The following is a 17394-nucleotide window of genomic DNA, read 5'->3' on the forward strand; positions in this document are numbered from 1 at the left end:
CGCAGAAGGTAGCAGCACTGCAAATCACGCAGCGAACCGTCTACTGACTGGCCCCAGGGCGCAACTCCCTGTGTTTTCGGCACTGCTGACTTGGGGCCACCTTCCCGCCCGGGTGTCTCCCCTGAGGCTGGGGTGGAAGCACTCCCCACTCCGCCCCTTCGCCTGGCTCGGGAAGCGGATCCAGGCGGGAGGGGCCTCGCGGGAAAAACAGGGCGCGGTCCCCAGGAGTGAGGCTTGCCCCTCCCCGCGCCCCAGCCCGGTTGTGTCCACAAGCGCTCAGCGACGCCACGCACAGCCCAAACAGCACTCGACTGTCTAGGCGCTTCCCACCAGTTCTTCATCGTCGTCCCAGGGAGAGAGGCGGGTGAGACACACAAACTTTTCTTCCCTTGTCCTGCTGGCTTCTGCCGCCTTGCTCCGGGCACCAGAGGGACTCACGTTCCTGCACCTTCGTGGTGGCCTCGCCAGGAGCACAGCGCCCAGGGAACCCCCTTCCTGGCAGGGTCCTTACTGGAATTCTTGGAGAAACTGCCTTGGGGTCGGACTGGAAGGAGAGGAAGGGGGGCAAAGTTCCGTTCTTGCACACCTTAGCATGTCTCCATACCCACTAGATTTTTACTTTGCACAGCCTGGCTGAGATGCCAGCGTGGATACCACTGGGCCAGAAGCCGGACTCACAGGGAGACTCTTCCCCACCCCAAAGGTGCCAGGTTGACCACCAGATTCGGGTAGCAGGCCGTTTGTCCAGGCTGTTTTGTGTTTGTTTGGGGGGAAGTTTAGCTCACATCTAGTGACGAATTTTCGTTTTGCTGGGGCTCCCCACCCTTAACCCATCCTCGTAGCCAACGTGGCGAAATGCTTGGAGATACTTGCCAACCTCCTGTTCTCCGAGCCTAATTGGAACCTCCTGTTTATTTGCTGCGAAGCACAACAGGCAGCGGTTAACAACAGTTGGACAAAACAGGGAATATTTAGGAGGAGCTGGATACCATTTCAGCGCCGGTCCTGGGTGTTGGCGGAATCTCATCAGCCAAGGCCCCCAGCTTGGTGAAAGAACAGGAATCGTGTTAGTCCAAGCGGCAGATGTAATCGCTAGAAATCGCAGGGAGTGAGCTGTCTGAATAGCACAAGGCCAGCTTTCCAGAGGACTCGCTCAGGTCAGAGCAGACCAGGGGACTCCCCTGGCCTCTGAGCTGCAGGGCCACCAACCTGTTAGTGCAAAAGGGGCAATTCTGGGGCAGGTTCTTTAATCCAAGCATCTCTCTTCCAGATACACAGGAAAGTAACGTGGTTTGGGAACTCTTGGAAATATTCCAGGTAGGTTTCCTTTCAACACCAACTGTTACTGTTACCTGTACCATTTGTTTTTGTGCTTTGCTAGAAATTAGTGACCAAGAACAAAAAGTGGTGTGTGAGAAGGCTTGTAGTCCCAAGAATGTGATGGTCTCAGAGGATCCTCCTCTCTGCTCTGCGACTCCACAGACTGATAGGGTGTTGGTGCTGAAACTCTTTAAAAGAATGTACTTCAGCGCTGGAGGGGTGATGTGCAGTTTGGCAGCAGGGATGGAACAAGTGGCTGTTGTGGAAGGAACAGATGTTGAAAGAGCAGACATCAGGCTAAAACCGCAGGAAGGAGTAGGCTTGGTGAGTTGTTGGGAACCTTTGCCAGTAAACGGACTAAAGAGTGGACCGAGGCAGGCTTTTAAACGCTCTTCTTTGAGTTTTCACTTGATGTTGTGTTTGAGCAAGTTGTAATCTCTGCAGTTATTTGCAGAATGTCTTAAAAGGGAAGGAGCACAAAACCCAGGGTTTCTTGAAAAGTAAATGTTTAATTTTTGACTTTGTTTGAAAATGTAGATAGGTCAGGAGGACTTTGTCCGCATTCCCACTCTGTCAATAGTGTCCACTTCCTGGAGGTGTGACCCCTCTTTTCAGGCGAGCTTTTCCTCCTCTAACCATGATGTCTGTGACTGATACATGTCATGCTTAGAGATCTGAAAGAGGTTGGCAGTGCAAAGGAATTTAAAGGTGACCCGGTCCATGCCTTCCTTCACCTGATTTTCACCTTGAATAGTGCGTGGACAGTGTTACACAGCTAGGCAGTGTCTGGCGGGGAGTCTGCTTCCCTAGGCTCCTTGGAAGGAGAATCCCAGGCTCCCTGTGCCCACGTGCAGGAGAACTGCTAGCATGAAGGAGAGGCCTAGGGGAAAATATCCAAGAAAAGGGGAATGACTTGTAAGTTCAAGAAGTCAGAACAATTTTAAAATAGGAGGATTTAAAAAAAATTGGCAGTCATTTTACATGCACTAAAAATGTTGACAAAGATACAATGTTCATTAGTCATACATTATAGTTCCTTGTATTTTGAAACACAGGAGGCATTTAAATGAAACAGGAAAGCTTCCCCCCATCCCAAAGTCCTCTCTTCTATTTCAACATAACTTCCCTTTATCAGGTTTGGAAAAAAAAACCCTGGCTGTTGCATTATTTACTTTGTGGACAGGTTGTGAATCCTATGGACTGTCAACTAATGGTGCAGAGACAGAGAAGGGGTCCCCTATCGGGATTCTGAGCTGCCTCAAGACTGCTGCCTGGGGGTGCTCCAGAGCCTGAACTAACACTTCTGCCTCTGTGTGTGTGTGTGTGTGTGTGTGTGTGTGTGCGCGTGTGTAAGGGTGGAGTAGTTGTATCAGCCTGGACCATCTACCAGAGAGGGGTGGTGTTGCTCAAGTCTCCCAGGGCTCAGGGAATTGGCTGCTGCTTTCCTTGGAGACCACAGAGGCAGGAGGAGTGTTGCAATGAACCTGGCAACTCTCCTCCCTAACAAATGAGAAGCAAATAGGGTGGAATTCAGTGTATGTGTTTGGAAAATGATGTGTGGTTAGTTTAAATAGGTGTAAAAAAAAAAAACCCGAGCATTGGGGTGCTACTAGATGTTAACAGAGACGCCAGTGTGTGGGTCTAAAACACTTTGAACTTGGCCACTTGCCAGTGGTGATCAGAGGCATGTTGCTTTCCAGACTTCAGTACTCCTGAGGCACCAGACTCCAAATAAAGGCAGTTCATGCAAGTTTGCTGAGTCCTGCTCTTATTGTTCCCAACCTTTACTCCTAAAAGCTCAGGATTTGGTTTGGGGTACAGGGAGATGCAAAGAGGACAAGGAAGAAAGTGAAGCCCAGCTAGGGATGTTCCCTTAAAAGATTGATAAACAGATGCTTTTCCAGGTTCTTCCACACTGGCCATCTTTCCTCCTAGATTCCCAGATCGTTATGCATTTCCAGTTATCCAAAACTATTCTTAAGACAGATTCTACAACACATGTCAAAGAATGTGTAAATGATTGAAAGCTATTCAAAGAGTATCACCTCCTAGGGATTTTTTCCCATTAAAACAGGGATCCAATACCTGAAAACTGAGGGTACATCAGTGGGATTTCAAGATATCAGTAAGCTGCAAGCAGGAACCATCATTGTGACATAGTGGCATAGTGGGCTAAGTTTACACCTTTGACACTGTCATCCCATACGGGTTGCTCCACTTCCAATCCTGCTCCCTGTTAATACACCTGGGAAAGCAGCAAATGACGACCAAAGTGCTTGGACCCCTGCCACCAATGTGAGAAACACAGAAGATGCTCCAGGGTCCTGGCTTGGGCCTGGCACAACTCCTGCTGTTGTATACATTTGGGGTTGTGAACCTATGGATGGAAGATGGATTTCTCTCTCTCTCTCGCTCTCTCTGCAATTCTGCCTTTCAAATGAAGTTTTTAAAAAAAATCTTAAGGGCCCCGGCACGATAGTGTAATGGTTAAGGTCCTCGCCTTGAATGCACCAGGATGCCATATGGGCGTCGGTTCTAATCCTGGCAGTTCCACTTCCCACCCAGCTCCCTGCTTGTGGCCTGGGAAAGCAGTTGAGGACAGCCCAATGCCTTGGGACCCTGCACCCGAATGGGAGACCTGGAGGAGGTTCCTGGCTCCTGGTTTCGGATCAGTGCAAAACCGGCCGTTGCACTCACTTGGGGAGTAAATCATCGGATGCAAGATCTTCCTCTCTGTCTCTCCTCTCTGTACATCTGCCTTTCCAATAAAATGAATAAATCTTTTTAAAAATCTTTTTTTAAAAAAAGAATAAGCTATGAGTAGAACATTCCTAGGAACCTTAGAGGTCAGCCAACCTGCTCTGCTTGGGAACCAGGCTTGCCTTAATTGGCACCTACTGCCAAACTAAGTGATGTCTGTAATCCTTTGAGAGCAGCTAAGGGAGCATTCATGGTTTACATCTTGGTGGTAAATCAGACCTAGTACTCTTGGATGTCATAAAGGATAGCAAAAATAATTTGGGACCTAAATGTCAGTCTTTAGGAATCCAGAGACTATGGTGTTCGTTCTCCTCGCGAAGGGTCCCCTCTGTAGACAATGAGATCCATGGACTGTCAAGGCAGGGATGATTAATGGCCTTTGTCCATGGTAGTGAAACTGGAGCCATCTCAGCCACGTTAGAAGAGTTCCTGTTCAGCATACTTTCTTTTTTTTTTTTTAAAGATTTATTTATTTTATTACAGCCAGATATACAGAGAGGAGGAGAGACAGAGAGGAAGATCTTCCGTCCGATGATTCACTCCCCAAGTGAGCCGCAACGGGCCGATGCGCGCCGATCCGATGCCGGGAACCTGGAACCTCTTCCGGGTCTCCCACGTGGGTGCAGGGTCCCAATGCATTGGGCCGTCCTCAACTGCTTTCCCAGGCCACAAGCAGGGAGCTGGATGGGAAGTGGAGCTGCCGGGATTAGAACCGGCGCCCATATGGGATCCCGGAGTTTTCAAGGCGAGGACTTTAGCCGCTAGACCACGCCGCCGGGCCCCAGCATACTTTCTAAGCGTTCCTGAAGCTGCTGTGGGGTGTGAACACGCCTATACAGGGAGGTTTTCACCATCCCAGCACAGCTGCCTTTTTCTTCTTTCTTGCTTAAGTTCACTGCGGGAAGGTCTAGCCCTGCCTTAAAAGGCATCAGCCAGGCTGAGAATGTCGGAAGTTGCCAACGTGCAATGTTCTCTTCCTTTCTGGTGAAGTAAATGGTCTGATGTGATGGTCCAGCTCTTCTGTTCAGACTTGCCTCAAATTTGTGTCAACAGGCTTCTTGGGGGGAGTGTGTGGTTGAGGAAGATATTTGCCCTCCTGCCTCCGACACAATCCCTATCAGCCTCATGCTGAGCTTTTCTTTTTCTTTTGAAAGAAAGAAACACAATTTTAAGTACTTGCACATGATTGCCTGTGTAGAAAGATGGAATAAAATGTATAGACAATTGTAATGAGTGGAGTATTGTTATATGAGAGTGCTTCAAGAAGTTTGTGGACAATGGAATTAAAAGATTAGTTTGGGTGCAAAAATTTCAAAATCATGGGTAAGAGAGGCCTTCAAAAGTTTCATGGAAAATATGTATTATGAAAATTACATATGGATTTCAAAAATATCTGTACCAAATTGAACTTACTCTTCATTCCATTTTTTCCATGAAATTTTGAAGTCTTCCTCATGCATTTCCCTGGATATAAGATAACTATGCAATGATCGAACTTGGTTATACTGGTTTGCCACATGCTTTCTGAGGGTTTTCACAAAATAACTTTTATTTGCATTGCAGTGTACTTTTCCCAGGACCAAGAGGCTGAGTCAGAAGGAGACTGCTCCGTGGCTTTTGTATTTCTCCTGCCCCTCCTCGTGTTTGTTTGTTTAATTAGGGTGACTCTTTTCCCAGAAATATTACAGGCTGTTATGCAATAGGCTTCCTCCCCTCTGGCAACTCAAAGAGCTTTTCAGACACATCTTGATGTGAAGTCAGTGTAAGTCAATGGAACTGAAGTGGTCAACTCGGAACCCCTGCCCTGTGCTTATCAAATTAGGGGTATATACCCGGCACAGTGACTCCGCAAGCAAGGAAGTGGGCAGTTCCTCCAAAAATTGGATGAAAATTGAGAGGAATCTGTTAGGACACGGGGACGTGTTGCTTGAACAGTATCTGAAAATTTTCTCTCACAGATGAAGGGTTTAAAATCTGATTCAACTATTCATCACTGTTTGATCTTGAATTTCCTCACAAATAAAACAGACATAGCCTACTTGACACAGTCCTAAGTGATTACCCAAATAGAGTCATGTAGGCGATTATTATGATTACAGTGATGTTTCATGCACAGTTGTTTTACTAGCAGGTAGCCTGTCCCTGTCCCTAGTTGTCACCTTCTCAAATGCAAGCAAATCGAATGACAGAGGGTTGAGCATTTTTTAAAGCACTGTTCTAGATCCAGCATTAGAACAAAGGAGAACTGAGGGTCCAAGGACACTTGATATCCTGCCACTGACTAAGACTGTAAGATACATAAAGTGATCCTGGGTTCTTTGGCCCGCTGTTTCTATGTAAGCAATGACTCCACTTTAGCTGTAATATCAAAATTGCCTTGATGGTGGAGATAACAAATTTCATAGCAGTATATCAGGAAAAGAAGATAGAGTGTTCAGGGGTAGTCTCTTAGTGACAAAGTGAAAGAATGAGCCACAGCACGGTAGCCTAGTGGCTAGAGTTGTTGCCTTGCATGTGCTGGGATCCAATGTGAGTACTGGTTACTAGATGCTCCACTCCCCGTCCGTTCCTTGTGCCATCGTGGCCACTTGCGGGGTGAACCAATGGATGGAAGATCTTTCTCTGTGTTTCTCCTCTCTGAAATCTCACTTTCTAATTAAAAAAAAAAAGAGTGAAAGAATGGAGAAACCAAGGAAATGTGGCAAGGATATTTCAGGGGGATTGCCAGAAATGCTGAGGTGGAGGGCAGGGTATAATAACTATAGAACCTTCTCTAGAAGTGCTTTCCAGCACCTTTGAAATCTGTAGAACAATCTGCTTAACATCCTTTCATAAAAGCCAGTTCTGAGAATCAAGAGAATGGAAGCACAACATCCCACTAGAAGATCGTATCTTGTTCTGCAGACTTCCTTCACAGCAGTCCTTGGAATTGGCCCATGAGATCAGAGATGGTGTCCTGTGGATCTAAACAACTACATGTAACAATGAAACTTGGTCATAGGCAAGAATAAGAACCACAGACATCAGGAAAAGGCAGCTTTTTGGACAAAAGGCCACACTTATCGAACTTTGTTTCCCGAAACAAATTTCTGCTCCCATTACATGGGTTAATATTTGATCCAGTTGTGCCCAGGGAAAAGGTGAATGACTCTCCTTCTTCAAGGACAATGCCCTTGGTTTGCTCATCTCTGCCAAAACTGGGAAATCCATGGACTGGCTCTCCACCCCTTCAAATGAGCACTAACTATATAAGCAGACCCAGGATGGGTTTCTTGGTTCACACAACTAGACCCTTCAGGAGCAAACAGCTGGATCCCATCTCCGGTTGGAGGGAGCCTGCCAGATTTTTGTAAGATTCTTCCTCTTGGGTAATCCGTTGTTCTATTTTGTGCAAATGATTCTAGCCATATGTGTATTTTAAGAAATCATTTATCCCTCTTTAAAGCTTCTTGGCTCAAGCTACTGAATTAAAAAAAATTAATCAGATTCTAAAGTATAAAATGAAAACATTTCTTTTGGAATAGCCTATACATAGGTAAAGAGAAAATAGTAACACTGGGAGCAACGGGAGATTTAAGGAGAGATTCATAAAGGGTGAATGTCTACTGAGAGGTCTGGAGAAGCCATCTGTTGAGGCACGGGTTCTCCCTTTGCCTGCCCTGTTCTAAGCATTACATGTAGTGTACCAAGAAAAGAGGGAGGTACGCTTTAACACAGCTTCCTTCTTGTCTTCCCGGAAAAGTTAAACATGCTCTTTAAAATCAAATCCTAAGACCCAAAAAAGTACACTTGCAGATCCAAGGGAAGAAAAAAGGAAAGGAAATAAAGCAAAAAAGACATGTCAGATGTTAACATTTCTACTTTGGGGGATGTGGCCCTAGAATAGACGGAATGTTCTTACTCTGTGGAAATGATGACCATAGTAATTCATGGTAAATTGCCCAATTAACTTCCTGGCTGGTATGTTTATTTGGTGGATCTCTTGAATACAACACATCGTCTTTGGGGAGAGGAAGGGAACATTAATTCTTGTGAAGAGTAAGGGATTAATTTAAGAAAGAATGTAAAGTTAATCTGAAGAACTGGAAACAATTCCACTGACAAGAAACACACTGACAGGTCTGATTCAGTAAGACTCGATATTCTGAGCCTTGGCTGACTGACTTCTGTATTGTAAGCAATCTATTGCTCATTTTCTCTCTATTCCACATTGCATGGCTTCATTAAAAAGTCTTTTTGAAGACTTCTTTTATTTTTATTGCAAAGTCAGATATACAGAGAGGAGGAGAGACAGAGAGGAAGATCTTCTGTCCATTGATTCACTCCCCAAGTGACTGCAACAGCCGGTGCTACGCCAATCTGAAGCCAGGAGCCAGGAGCTCTTCTGGGTCTCCCACACGGGTGCAGGGTCCCAAGGCTTTGGGCCATCATCAGCTGCTTTCCCAGGCCACGAACAGGGAGCTGGATGGGAAGTGAAGCTGCCAGCATTAGAACTGACACCCATACAGGATCCCGGCGCGTTTAAGGCGAGGACTTTAGCTGCTAGGCCACGGCGCTGGGCTCCCATTAAAGTTTTTTTTTTTTTTTTTAAAGATTGATTTATTTATTACAAAGTCAGATATACAGAGAGGAGGAGAGACAGAGAGGAAGATTTTCCATCCGATGTTTCACTCCCCAAGTTTTTTTTTTTAATTTTTTTTATTAATTATTATGCATTATGTGACAGTTTCATATGCTCTGGGAATCCCCACACCCCTCCCCACACCCCTCCCCCCTGGTGGATTCCTCCACCTTGATGCAGTATTACAGTTCAAATTCCATCAAGATTCTTTCCTTGCAAACATATACCCAGCATAGAGTCCAGCTACTCATTGTCCAGATGGGTTGAACAGTTTGTTGGGGAGACCATTTCTGGTCCAAAGTCAGAGCTGGTAGCATATCATCCCAGTCAATTAAGAGTCTCAATATAACATTAACAGCAATTTGTAACATTATGGAATTGACAAGGTTTTGCGTAACCAGTATGTTAAAAAAAACAAAATAAAAAAAAAAAAAAAAAAGAAGCAAGTTCTTAACCACAACCTATGATTAGCTCATTGACATTTCAATTTTAGTTCATACACAGGACCAGCTGCTATATACCTTAAAATGGCTATAAGGTACCATTCAGCTGTCTCGTGTCTATTTCATTTTAGTATTTAGCCATTTGTTGTGTTAAAGTATAATTTTGCTGATCTTGGCAGATTTTAGGATAATCTAGACTGGCTTGTAACTCTAACAAGACATTTGTCAGCAGTTAAGGTGCAGAACATTTTTTTGGGGGGGGGGGTGTGCAGGAAAGTCCCCAACACCATGGTAAGGAGTGACTAATCTTTGTGTCCTACCCAGCGAGGCATTAGCCAATCCATGCCAGCTCTTTCCTGTCAGATTTCAAGCTCTACTTTTTGTTGTTTGTCTATTTATTTTAGGTTTTTTTTTAGTTTGTATGATTGTTTGTTTGCTGTGAGGGGTTTTCGGAGCGATCCTGATGGTCATTGCAAGGGAGGGTGGGGGTCCAGAGGTGGAGCCAGGCTCGGTCCAGAGAAAGCTCTCCTCCCTGGTCCAGAAGGACGTTTATTGTTCTTCTGTTTCTGCGGACCGCTCAGGGCTTCTGGTTGTCTTTCCGATGACGTTGGTTTCTGCGCGGTAGTGTTTGGACTTCTTCCATCCCCTGCGGGAGCTCCGGTTAGGGGTGGGTGACCTCAGAGTACTCGGCCTCCGAGGGCATCCAATTCCCTGCACTCCCCAAGTTTTAAATGATAATACAAGTGAGGTGTTTGAGAGTGAGAGAGCAGATCATGGTAGCTGTGGGGTGTGTATGTGTGTATGTGTGTATGTGTGTGTGTGCTGCAATTTGGTTTCCAGATGTCTTAGTAAGTCAAGACTACAATAAACCCAAACCAACCTTAGCTGGATTGTTACAAAATGAATGTGTAAATTCTACAAATCAGAAGCAAAACTATACTTTCAGTTTTCCAGGTTTTTTTCCTAACTCCAAAGAGCAGGTTTTTTTTTTTTAATTTGTTTGTTTGTTTTGTTTTGTTTACTTTGGTGGCAAAATCCTAATGAAATGTAAGTGTAGTGCTGTAAATTTAGAGTGGCCTTTGCTTACACATCAGACCTTAAAGTGATGTATTTTGATGAAATTTGACCACAGGTCTCCCTAGCATCTGTTTCTTCCAGCTGATATCTTGTGACATCAACTAAACCCCTACAGATTTATCTCTAGTTCCTAGGTCACAGGACTTTTCTAGTTAATGAAAGCTCTGCTGTGCTTCATAACTGTGGAATTTTAAACTCTTAGAGCTAGCAACTCTCTGGCTTTAGAGGTGAATGGTTTTCATCCTGAAGAAGAAAATGGAGCTAATCATAAAATAGCATTATTGAAAATTTATTAGGAGGTGAGCACTGTGATTAAAAGCAAACAGTGTGGACCCTGCCATCCTGTAGATCGCATGCCACAATTAAGCAGTTGTTAGTGCAGGATCACATGGGCAGTGGCCTGATTGGGAATGGCACCCATGTGCCGCCACAACAGGTAAGGCTTTGTTTTGAGACTGGTAAGTCATAATTTGACATCTGCACCTAGTGTGATTTTTTTTTCTTAATATTTAAGGTGTGGACAACTTGGACAGACAAATCTGCCATCTCCAACTGCTGTCTATGTGCTGTAATATCTCCATGATCTGTACACTTGGCAAAGACCAATGGTCCCTTAACATTTCTGTCCACCACTGCCACCTAATGACTCTTTTGGGTATGACGTCTCTTACTCTCTACCGGTCTATCAGAGCTCCCATCTGCTGGTTCACTCCACAAATACTTGCAACAGCTGGACTTGAGCCAGATTCAAACTGGCAGCTGGGAACTCAAACTAGACCTCTAGCTAGTGGCAGGAACACAACTACTTCAGCTGTCCTCTGCTGCTGTTCAGGATGCTCATTCTCAGGAACTTAAAATGAGTGAGAACTTAAACCCAGACACTTTAATAATGGATGTGGGCATCTTAACTGGACATCTTAACTACTAAGCTGACTTTTAAAGGTGATTTAAAAGGTTCTGATTCATCAGATTTTTCCACAGAGAATTAAGAGAAAAGCTAGGAACTATTTGCTGCAAACATCAAGCACTTGTCAAGTCTCAAATTTCATACATAATAAATTAAAATTTTAAAAAATTGTGTTACAAATGGTACTTGCTGAGTTCAATTTTTAGTACTCTATCATTGAGTTCACTCCTGTCCCAAGAGAAAGCCTAGAATTTTCTCTGTAGGTGTGTCTGAGTTTCTGTAACATGACTCTCTGGAATGGATGGTTCTGGAGCTTAAGACTAGTAGCTCTTGGAAAATGACGGCAGAAATACTCATTTTCTTCTTTCTTCTTCTTTAGTAGTTACTTAAAAATAACCATAAAATTATACGGTCTTTGCAACAGTTTAGGTACATATATAGATGAAACTAGAAAAAATCTCTAGGATGATCCACATTACTCCCAATGTGTAAAACTCCTAAGAATAAACTTGAATTCCTCTTTCTTCTCCAGAAGAGTTAGTCCAGATATACTTCCAAGATGCCTCTCCCTTGCTTCTTCCTCCCCCACCCCCAAACAGTACATAGTAATTTTCCCATGACCACCTACTTCTTGGGGTGGCAACTCTGTCTTTCTGCACCTCATTGTAATACAGCTCTCAACTTCTCTCCTGACTAATTAATTTGAGTACTTAGATTCCTGTCTTCAAAAGTCCTTTGAGTAACCCATCCCTAAAAGTCCTTGTAGCTCTTACCTCCTCCGTTTTTATCTCATCCCATCTCTTTTACATGAATTTCATATCCACACTTAGGATGGCATTTGGTGTAGGTGATATTTGTGCTCTGAGTGACTGGACCCAATAAGGACTTTTGCAGTATTTTTTTAAACTACATTTATTTCATTTTATGACACAGTTTCATAGGCTCTAGTATTTGTTATTAAATGAGTGAATTAAAGAAGGTGAATTAACTTTTACAATGCTACACAGGTAATAGAGAAATAATAATCCTAAGGGATAAGAAAGAATAAACGGGCTGGAAGTTATGTTCAGGAAACTGTTTCATAGACTTTCTACTTCACAAGATGTATGAGAGGTTAATGAGAAGCACCAAAGGCCAGCTGTTAGGAGTTGGCTGAGGCTACCTGATACTCCCTGCAGAGCTGGGGCTCTGTCAGGTTGGCAGACTTCTGCAGTGCTGCTCTGTGAACCCAGTGCATCCCTTTGCCCTTGGCAGGAGCCTCTGCTGGAAGAGATGGTGATGGCCCTGGGTCCCCTGTTGTTGATCTTCATGCTGGGTCTGGGTGTGACCCCACCGACCCTGGCTCAGGACGATTCCAGGTACCAACGCTTCCTGACCCGGCACTATGATGCCAAACCACTTGGCCGGAATGACAGATATTGTGAAACCATGATGAGGAGACGAGGCATGACCTCACCCTGCAAAGACACCAACACGTTTGTTCACGGCAACAAGAAAAAAATCAAGGCCATCTGTGAAGCTAAGAATGGAAGACCCTATGGAGATAACTTCAGAATAAGCACGTCCGCTTTCCAGGTCACCACTTGCAAGCACATAGGAGGGTCCCCCTTGCCTCCCTGCCGGTACCGAGCCACAGCGGGGCTCAGAAACATTGTTGTGGCCTGTGAAGGGGGCTTGCCTGTCCATTTTGATGAGTCCTTTTTCGTTAGTAACAAGCACTCTACTGATCAGAGCTGAGTGCTCGCCCTTCCTTTGGTTTTTCGCTGCACATGCCAGTTTCCATTGAGTGTCTGCTGCCAGCCGTGGCGGCAACAATCATTGCCACGAACCCAGAAAATGACATACTTGCAGTGTTGCTTTTCTGTTTTACTACGTATGCTTAATAAATGAAAACATCTCTGAAGTCAGCAAAAAGCACTTGAGTTTTTGACTTGTTGATCCTTCTCTACTCAGATCCTCCCTGAGAAAATTGGATTAAATAGAAATGCCTTTCACACTATCAGTACATTCTTTAGATAAGGATGATAAGGTGACCTATAAAGCTTGTCAGATAATAAGCCAATGCGGTTCTTTACAAAAGTAACACTTGAGGAGAAAGCTAAGGGCCAACATACCAACACGTTGATTATATTATTACATATTATATGCTATATAATTCATATATTATTACATTCTCTCTCTCTCTCTCTCTCTCTCTCTCTCTCTCTCTCTCACACACACACACACACACACACTGTCCGTCTGTGTGTCCAAAATGCACTCAGGGTAGTCATCTCTTGTCTTTATGTAAGTTGATTTGACTGTGATGCTGCCGGTATATTTCTTGTCACATCTATTTTACATAAAATTCAGTTGCTTTACATTATTTTCTTTTCAACTCTTTATTGATGAGTGTCTGCCAATCACATGGTCTTAAAGAAGTTGTAGAGAGAGTCCAAGCTTATCCTTCATCCTTGTACACTTAGATTTGCTTTGAAATACAGAAAAGCCTAGGTTAATGGGCACTGATGTATAAAATTTCCGGAAGTATCTACAAGTTCACTGGTTATCTTTCTTTTGCATATTTCCTGGCAACAGATGCTACATATTTTTTCAAATCATTTGTTTATGGGCATAATCACCATTTAATCATTTGTTACGGGCATAAGTCACCAGCTCTATTGACTCCTGAATGTGTGATTAAGGCCACAGGGTTTTCTGTGTTAACCTCTCTTGCTGTTTGTGTCGTCCTGAAATCACCCAATTCGCCAGTTCAATACCCGGTTATAGGCCGCTACTTAGCTCCCTGGAAGAGCCTAGTCACTCTGAGAAAGAAGATTGAGAAGTGGCCAGCACCCTCAGTGTGAGACTCTCCCCACACCAAATGTGTCTATCTGAAAATTGGAAACACTGTTTCTCTTAAGAAAATAAAGAGAATGTTCTAAATTTCTTATTAGAAATTTGTCTTACAACAAAATCTCAAAAGTCTCTCAGAAGTGAGACGTGCCAGTGTTCGATGCACTATTTGGATTGTTTTCCCAAGTTCTTGAAGCAGTACTCTCTCCCTCAAGTGAGACAGAGTCACTCAAGATCATTGGTCCATCGAAGGTCTTCAGGGAAATGCGGAGGCACAGACCATTATGTTGACTACACCACAGTTGCGAAAACTCACACCTCCAGACATCTGCTTGGAGCATTCTCATTGCATGCTCTGCTCTGATGGCGATGAAGTGGTTCATGGGAAATCAAATAGCAATGTGATGGAGATGCCAAGGAGGTGGGAACTAGACAGACAGTCCTACACTCCTAGTATTCTATTTTAATGACCCACCATAATTAAAGGCTGTGATTGTTCTGCTTTAACTTCTTTTAAACGTATTTCTTAGCTTTTCTTACCAGTTAATCACACAAGCCTGAAAAATATCTTCACTCTCTCCACTTACTTAATTTCATTTGTTGGCTAAATCACTCTTTTTATTTCCACAATGTTTATTATATACTACTTTTATACCCTGTGTCTGGGTAGGATGGCCCTTTTAAACACAAACACACATAGGCACACACACACATAGATTAACAAGACTTTAAAAGGACTCAGTGTTAGTTCAGTAGAACAGCCACATGAGTCAAAACGCTGGATCTAAATGTTACTCTGTCCTCTTCACTCCACTTCCCTGGATTCCTAGCTGTAATGTGTTAAAATGAGTTCTTGTGCTTTTCTTGGTATATCTTGAGTTGACGCAAACTGTGGGGTATGAGAACACTTAGGATCAGACACTCACCGAAGATCACACAGCTGGTGAGTTACCTCAATAGACAGATGAACCCATTTTGAATAGATATACCTTTTCTCTCTTTTTACATCCTGACCATGGAAACCTGGAAAGCCATCTAGTCAGTAAATTCCTTCCTGGAGTCATGTTCCAGCTATGTCAGTTATTTACAACTCACCCACCCAACCCCCAAAATGTTCTTGTGCTCAGAAAACTCCATGTTTGCAGACCATTCACTCTGGGAAGTAAGAGTGGGAAATGTGAGCACAGATGAGTGGAAAGACAGTACATGTAAGGGGGAATGAAAAATTGTGGGGGAGTCAAGAAAATGTCAGCTTGCCACTCTCAACACCTCTTCTCAGTGCCCAATTCTTCAATTAAAAAAATTTTAATTGTAATTTATTATTGATTACATGGGTGAGGAGTTGCAAATCCATGTGGGTTTCCAATTACGGTGGAGACAGTTGGGATGGAGGAAGGTAGGTGAGACAAGTGCTTCAGTCTTTGTTCTTTGGGTGGGGGAAGTGCGCCCCTCCATGCTGCCAAATTGCACCAGCAGTGCCCAGTTCTTAATTGTACTTCCTCTTGCCCCTTGCTGTTTCCCTAGGTACTCCTACCATCATGATGGCTCTACAGAGAATCAATTCATTGCTTGTTCTCCTGCTTCTGACCCTCCTGGGGCTGGGGCTGGGGCAGCCTTCCTTTAACCCAGATCGCATGTACCAACGCTTCCTGCGGCAACATGTGGACCCCCGGGAGACAGGTGGCAGCGATAGTTACTGCAACCTGATGATGCAACGACGGAAGATGACTTCATATCAATGCAAGCGTTTCAACACCTTCATCCATGAAGACGTCTGGAGCATTCGTAGTATTTGCAGCACCGCCAATATCCAGTGCAAGAATGGCCAAATGAACTGTCATGAGGGTGTAGTTAAGGTCACAGACTGCAAGGAGACAGGAGGTTCCCGGGCGCCCAATTGCAGATATCGGGCTGCGGCAAGTACCAGGCGCGTTGTCATTGCTTGTGAGGGTAACCCAGAAGTGCCTGTGCATTTTGACAAGTAGATACCATCCTGCAAGGGTTATGGCCAGTGGTTGGCTTTTAGCTTACTCTGCAAATAACCACAAGTAGTGTACTTGGCCTGTCCTAGGCTCTGTATTCTCTGCACATTTCTTATTCCCTATTTCTGTATAAACCATTCCAATGGATACATGGCATCAAAGTGAAATGAAGACATAAGCCTATAAGTAGTCTGGGCTTTTCTATAATAAGCTTCTTTTTCTATTACCAGTCATTTTAGCTGAGACCCTATCCTCTGAAATTTAGTCATTAAATGTGTTTAGGAAGCCTCTCAAGCATTCCAAAGTATTTTCATCTAGGATAACTCCTTTTAGCAACAAAGCATTGTTGTGAATCTGCCAATACAATTATATATAGAAGTTCAAGGTGAAGAGATTTGCTAAGGACCATGAAGTTAGTGGAAAGAGCTCAGACAAAAATCCAGTTGAGTGGCTTACTCACCCTGGGCCTTTCTCGGTCCTCAAAGGGGATGTTTCTTTTTTTAAGGGTTGTCTTTTTGCATTCCTGAAGTCAGCTGTTGAGGGAAACATTAGACCTTTGGAAATTACATACTGTCCAAATGAGAGCTCTGTAGAATTTGTCATTGTAGCTATGGTTGGACTCAGGATACTACAAATGTAATAGATGATTAAGACCCAATTATTCTTCCTGAATAAGTATTTTTCATGTTTTCTATATAATAAAGAACTTAAACTGCAGGTATTTGAGAAGATTGTGTTATGAAGTTGCTCTTTGTTTTTTCTCTTTGAATTCTTCTTTAGTCTATAAACATGCACGTATCACACCATCATAAACTCTGGCCAGACGAGTGTTCATCAGATCCAGAAAACAGAGTTTTTTGTGTTATACCAGAGAGGATGATTCTATCAAATGAGGTTCTCATACCTCTATATTTTCCTGACACTTAGAAATTGAAGAACAGATATTTGATACTTTCATATGCTATATGAAGATGCTAAAAAGGAAGGTGTGTGTTTGTAAGAGAAAATGTTTAAAAATTGAAGCAGCAGATACAGAGAGAAATTTTACACAAGCTTCCGCTTTACTCATCAGACTGAAGCAGAAACGTCTGGGGGTACAGCTGCCTTTGACCCTCCTCCAGGGGCATCCTTTGACAGGAGATATTCAATGCTAACCGTTCAAATCACACTCAAACTTGGCATTTTTCTTCCCTTGAAGTCCATTTGTTTCCTGTTAAAAGCCCTTTCCTCCTCTGCCTTTGCTCCTATTAAGTTGATACAGAAATTACACACAGCTATTTAGCTTTTTCAACTGAATAATGTCACAAACTACAAATCAAAGTTGCTTTCTTTTCTCCTGTGAATCTATTGATTCACAGGCCCCTGACCATTGAACCTGAGTTGATTCAGGCAGAGTTCCCTCCCAACAGCACATCTTTATATGTTTATTTTCAGAAGGATGACAATGGG

At 43.7% G+C, this 17394-nt stretch overlaps 2 protein-coding genes across 2 annotated transcripts; both read left to right on the forward strand.

The window, feature by feature from the left end:
* Nucleotides 1-274: 274 nt before the first annotated feature.
* Nucleotides 275-16662, forward strand: RNASE4 (ribonuclease A family member 4). Its single transcript, XM_058666138.1, has 3 exons — nucleotides 275-364; nucleotides 1271-1317; nucleotides 15488-16662. Exon 3 carries the CDS (start codon nucleotides 15502-15504, stop codon nucleotides 15946-15948), a length of 447 nt encoding a protein of 148 aa, XP_058522121.1. The 5' UTR covers nucleotides 275-364; nucleotides 1271-1317; nucleotides 15488-15501; the 3' UTR covers nucleotides 15949-16662.
* ANG (angiogenin) lies at nucleotides 280-13045 on the forward strand. The gene is made up of 3 exons (XM_058666137.1): nucleotides 280-364; nucleotides 1271-1317; nucleotides 12383-13045. The coding sequence occupies exon 3, from the start codon at nucleotides 12401-12403 to the stop codon at nucleotides 12863-12865; it is 465 nt and encodes a 154-aa protein (XP_058522120.1). The 5' UTR covers nucleotides 280-364; nucleotides 1271-1317; nucleotides 12383-12400; the 3' UTR covers nucleotides 12866-13045.
* Nucleotides 16663-17394: the final 732 nt, after the last annotated feature.

This window comes from Ochotona princeps, chromosome 6 (genome assembly GCF_030435755.1).
Source record: "Ochotona princeps isolate mOchPri1 chromosome 6, mOchPri1.hap1, whole genome shotgun sequence".
NCBI classification, from domain to species: domain Eukaryota; kingdom Metazoa; phylum Chordata; class Mammalia; order Lagomorpha; family Ochotonidae; genus Ochotona; species Ochotona princeps.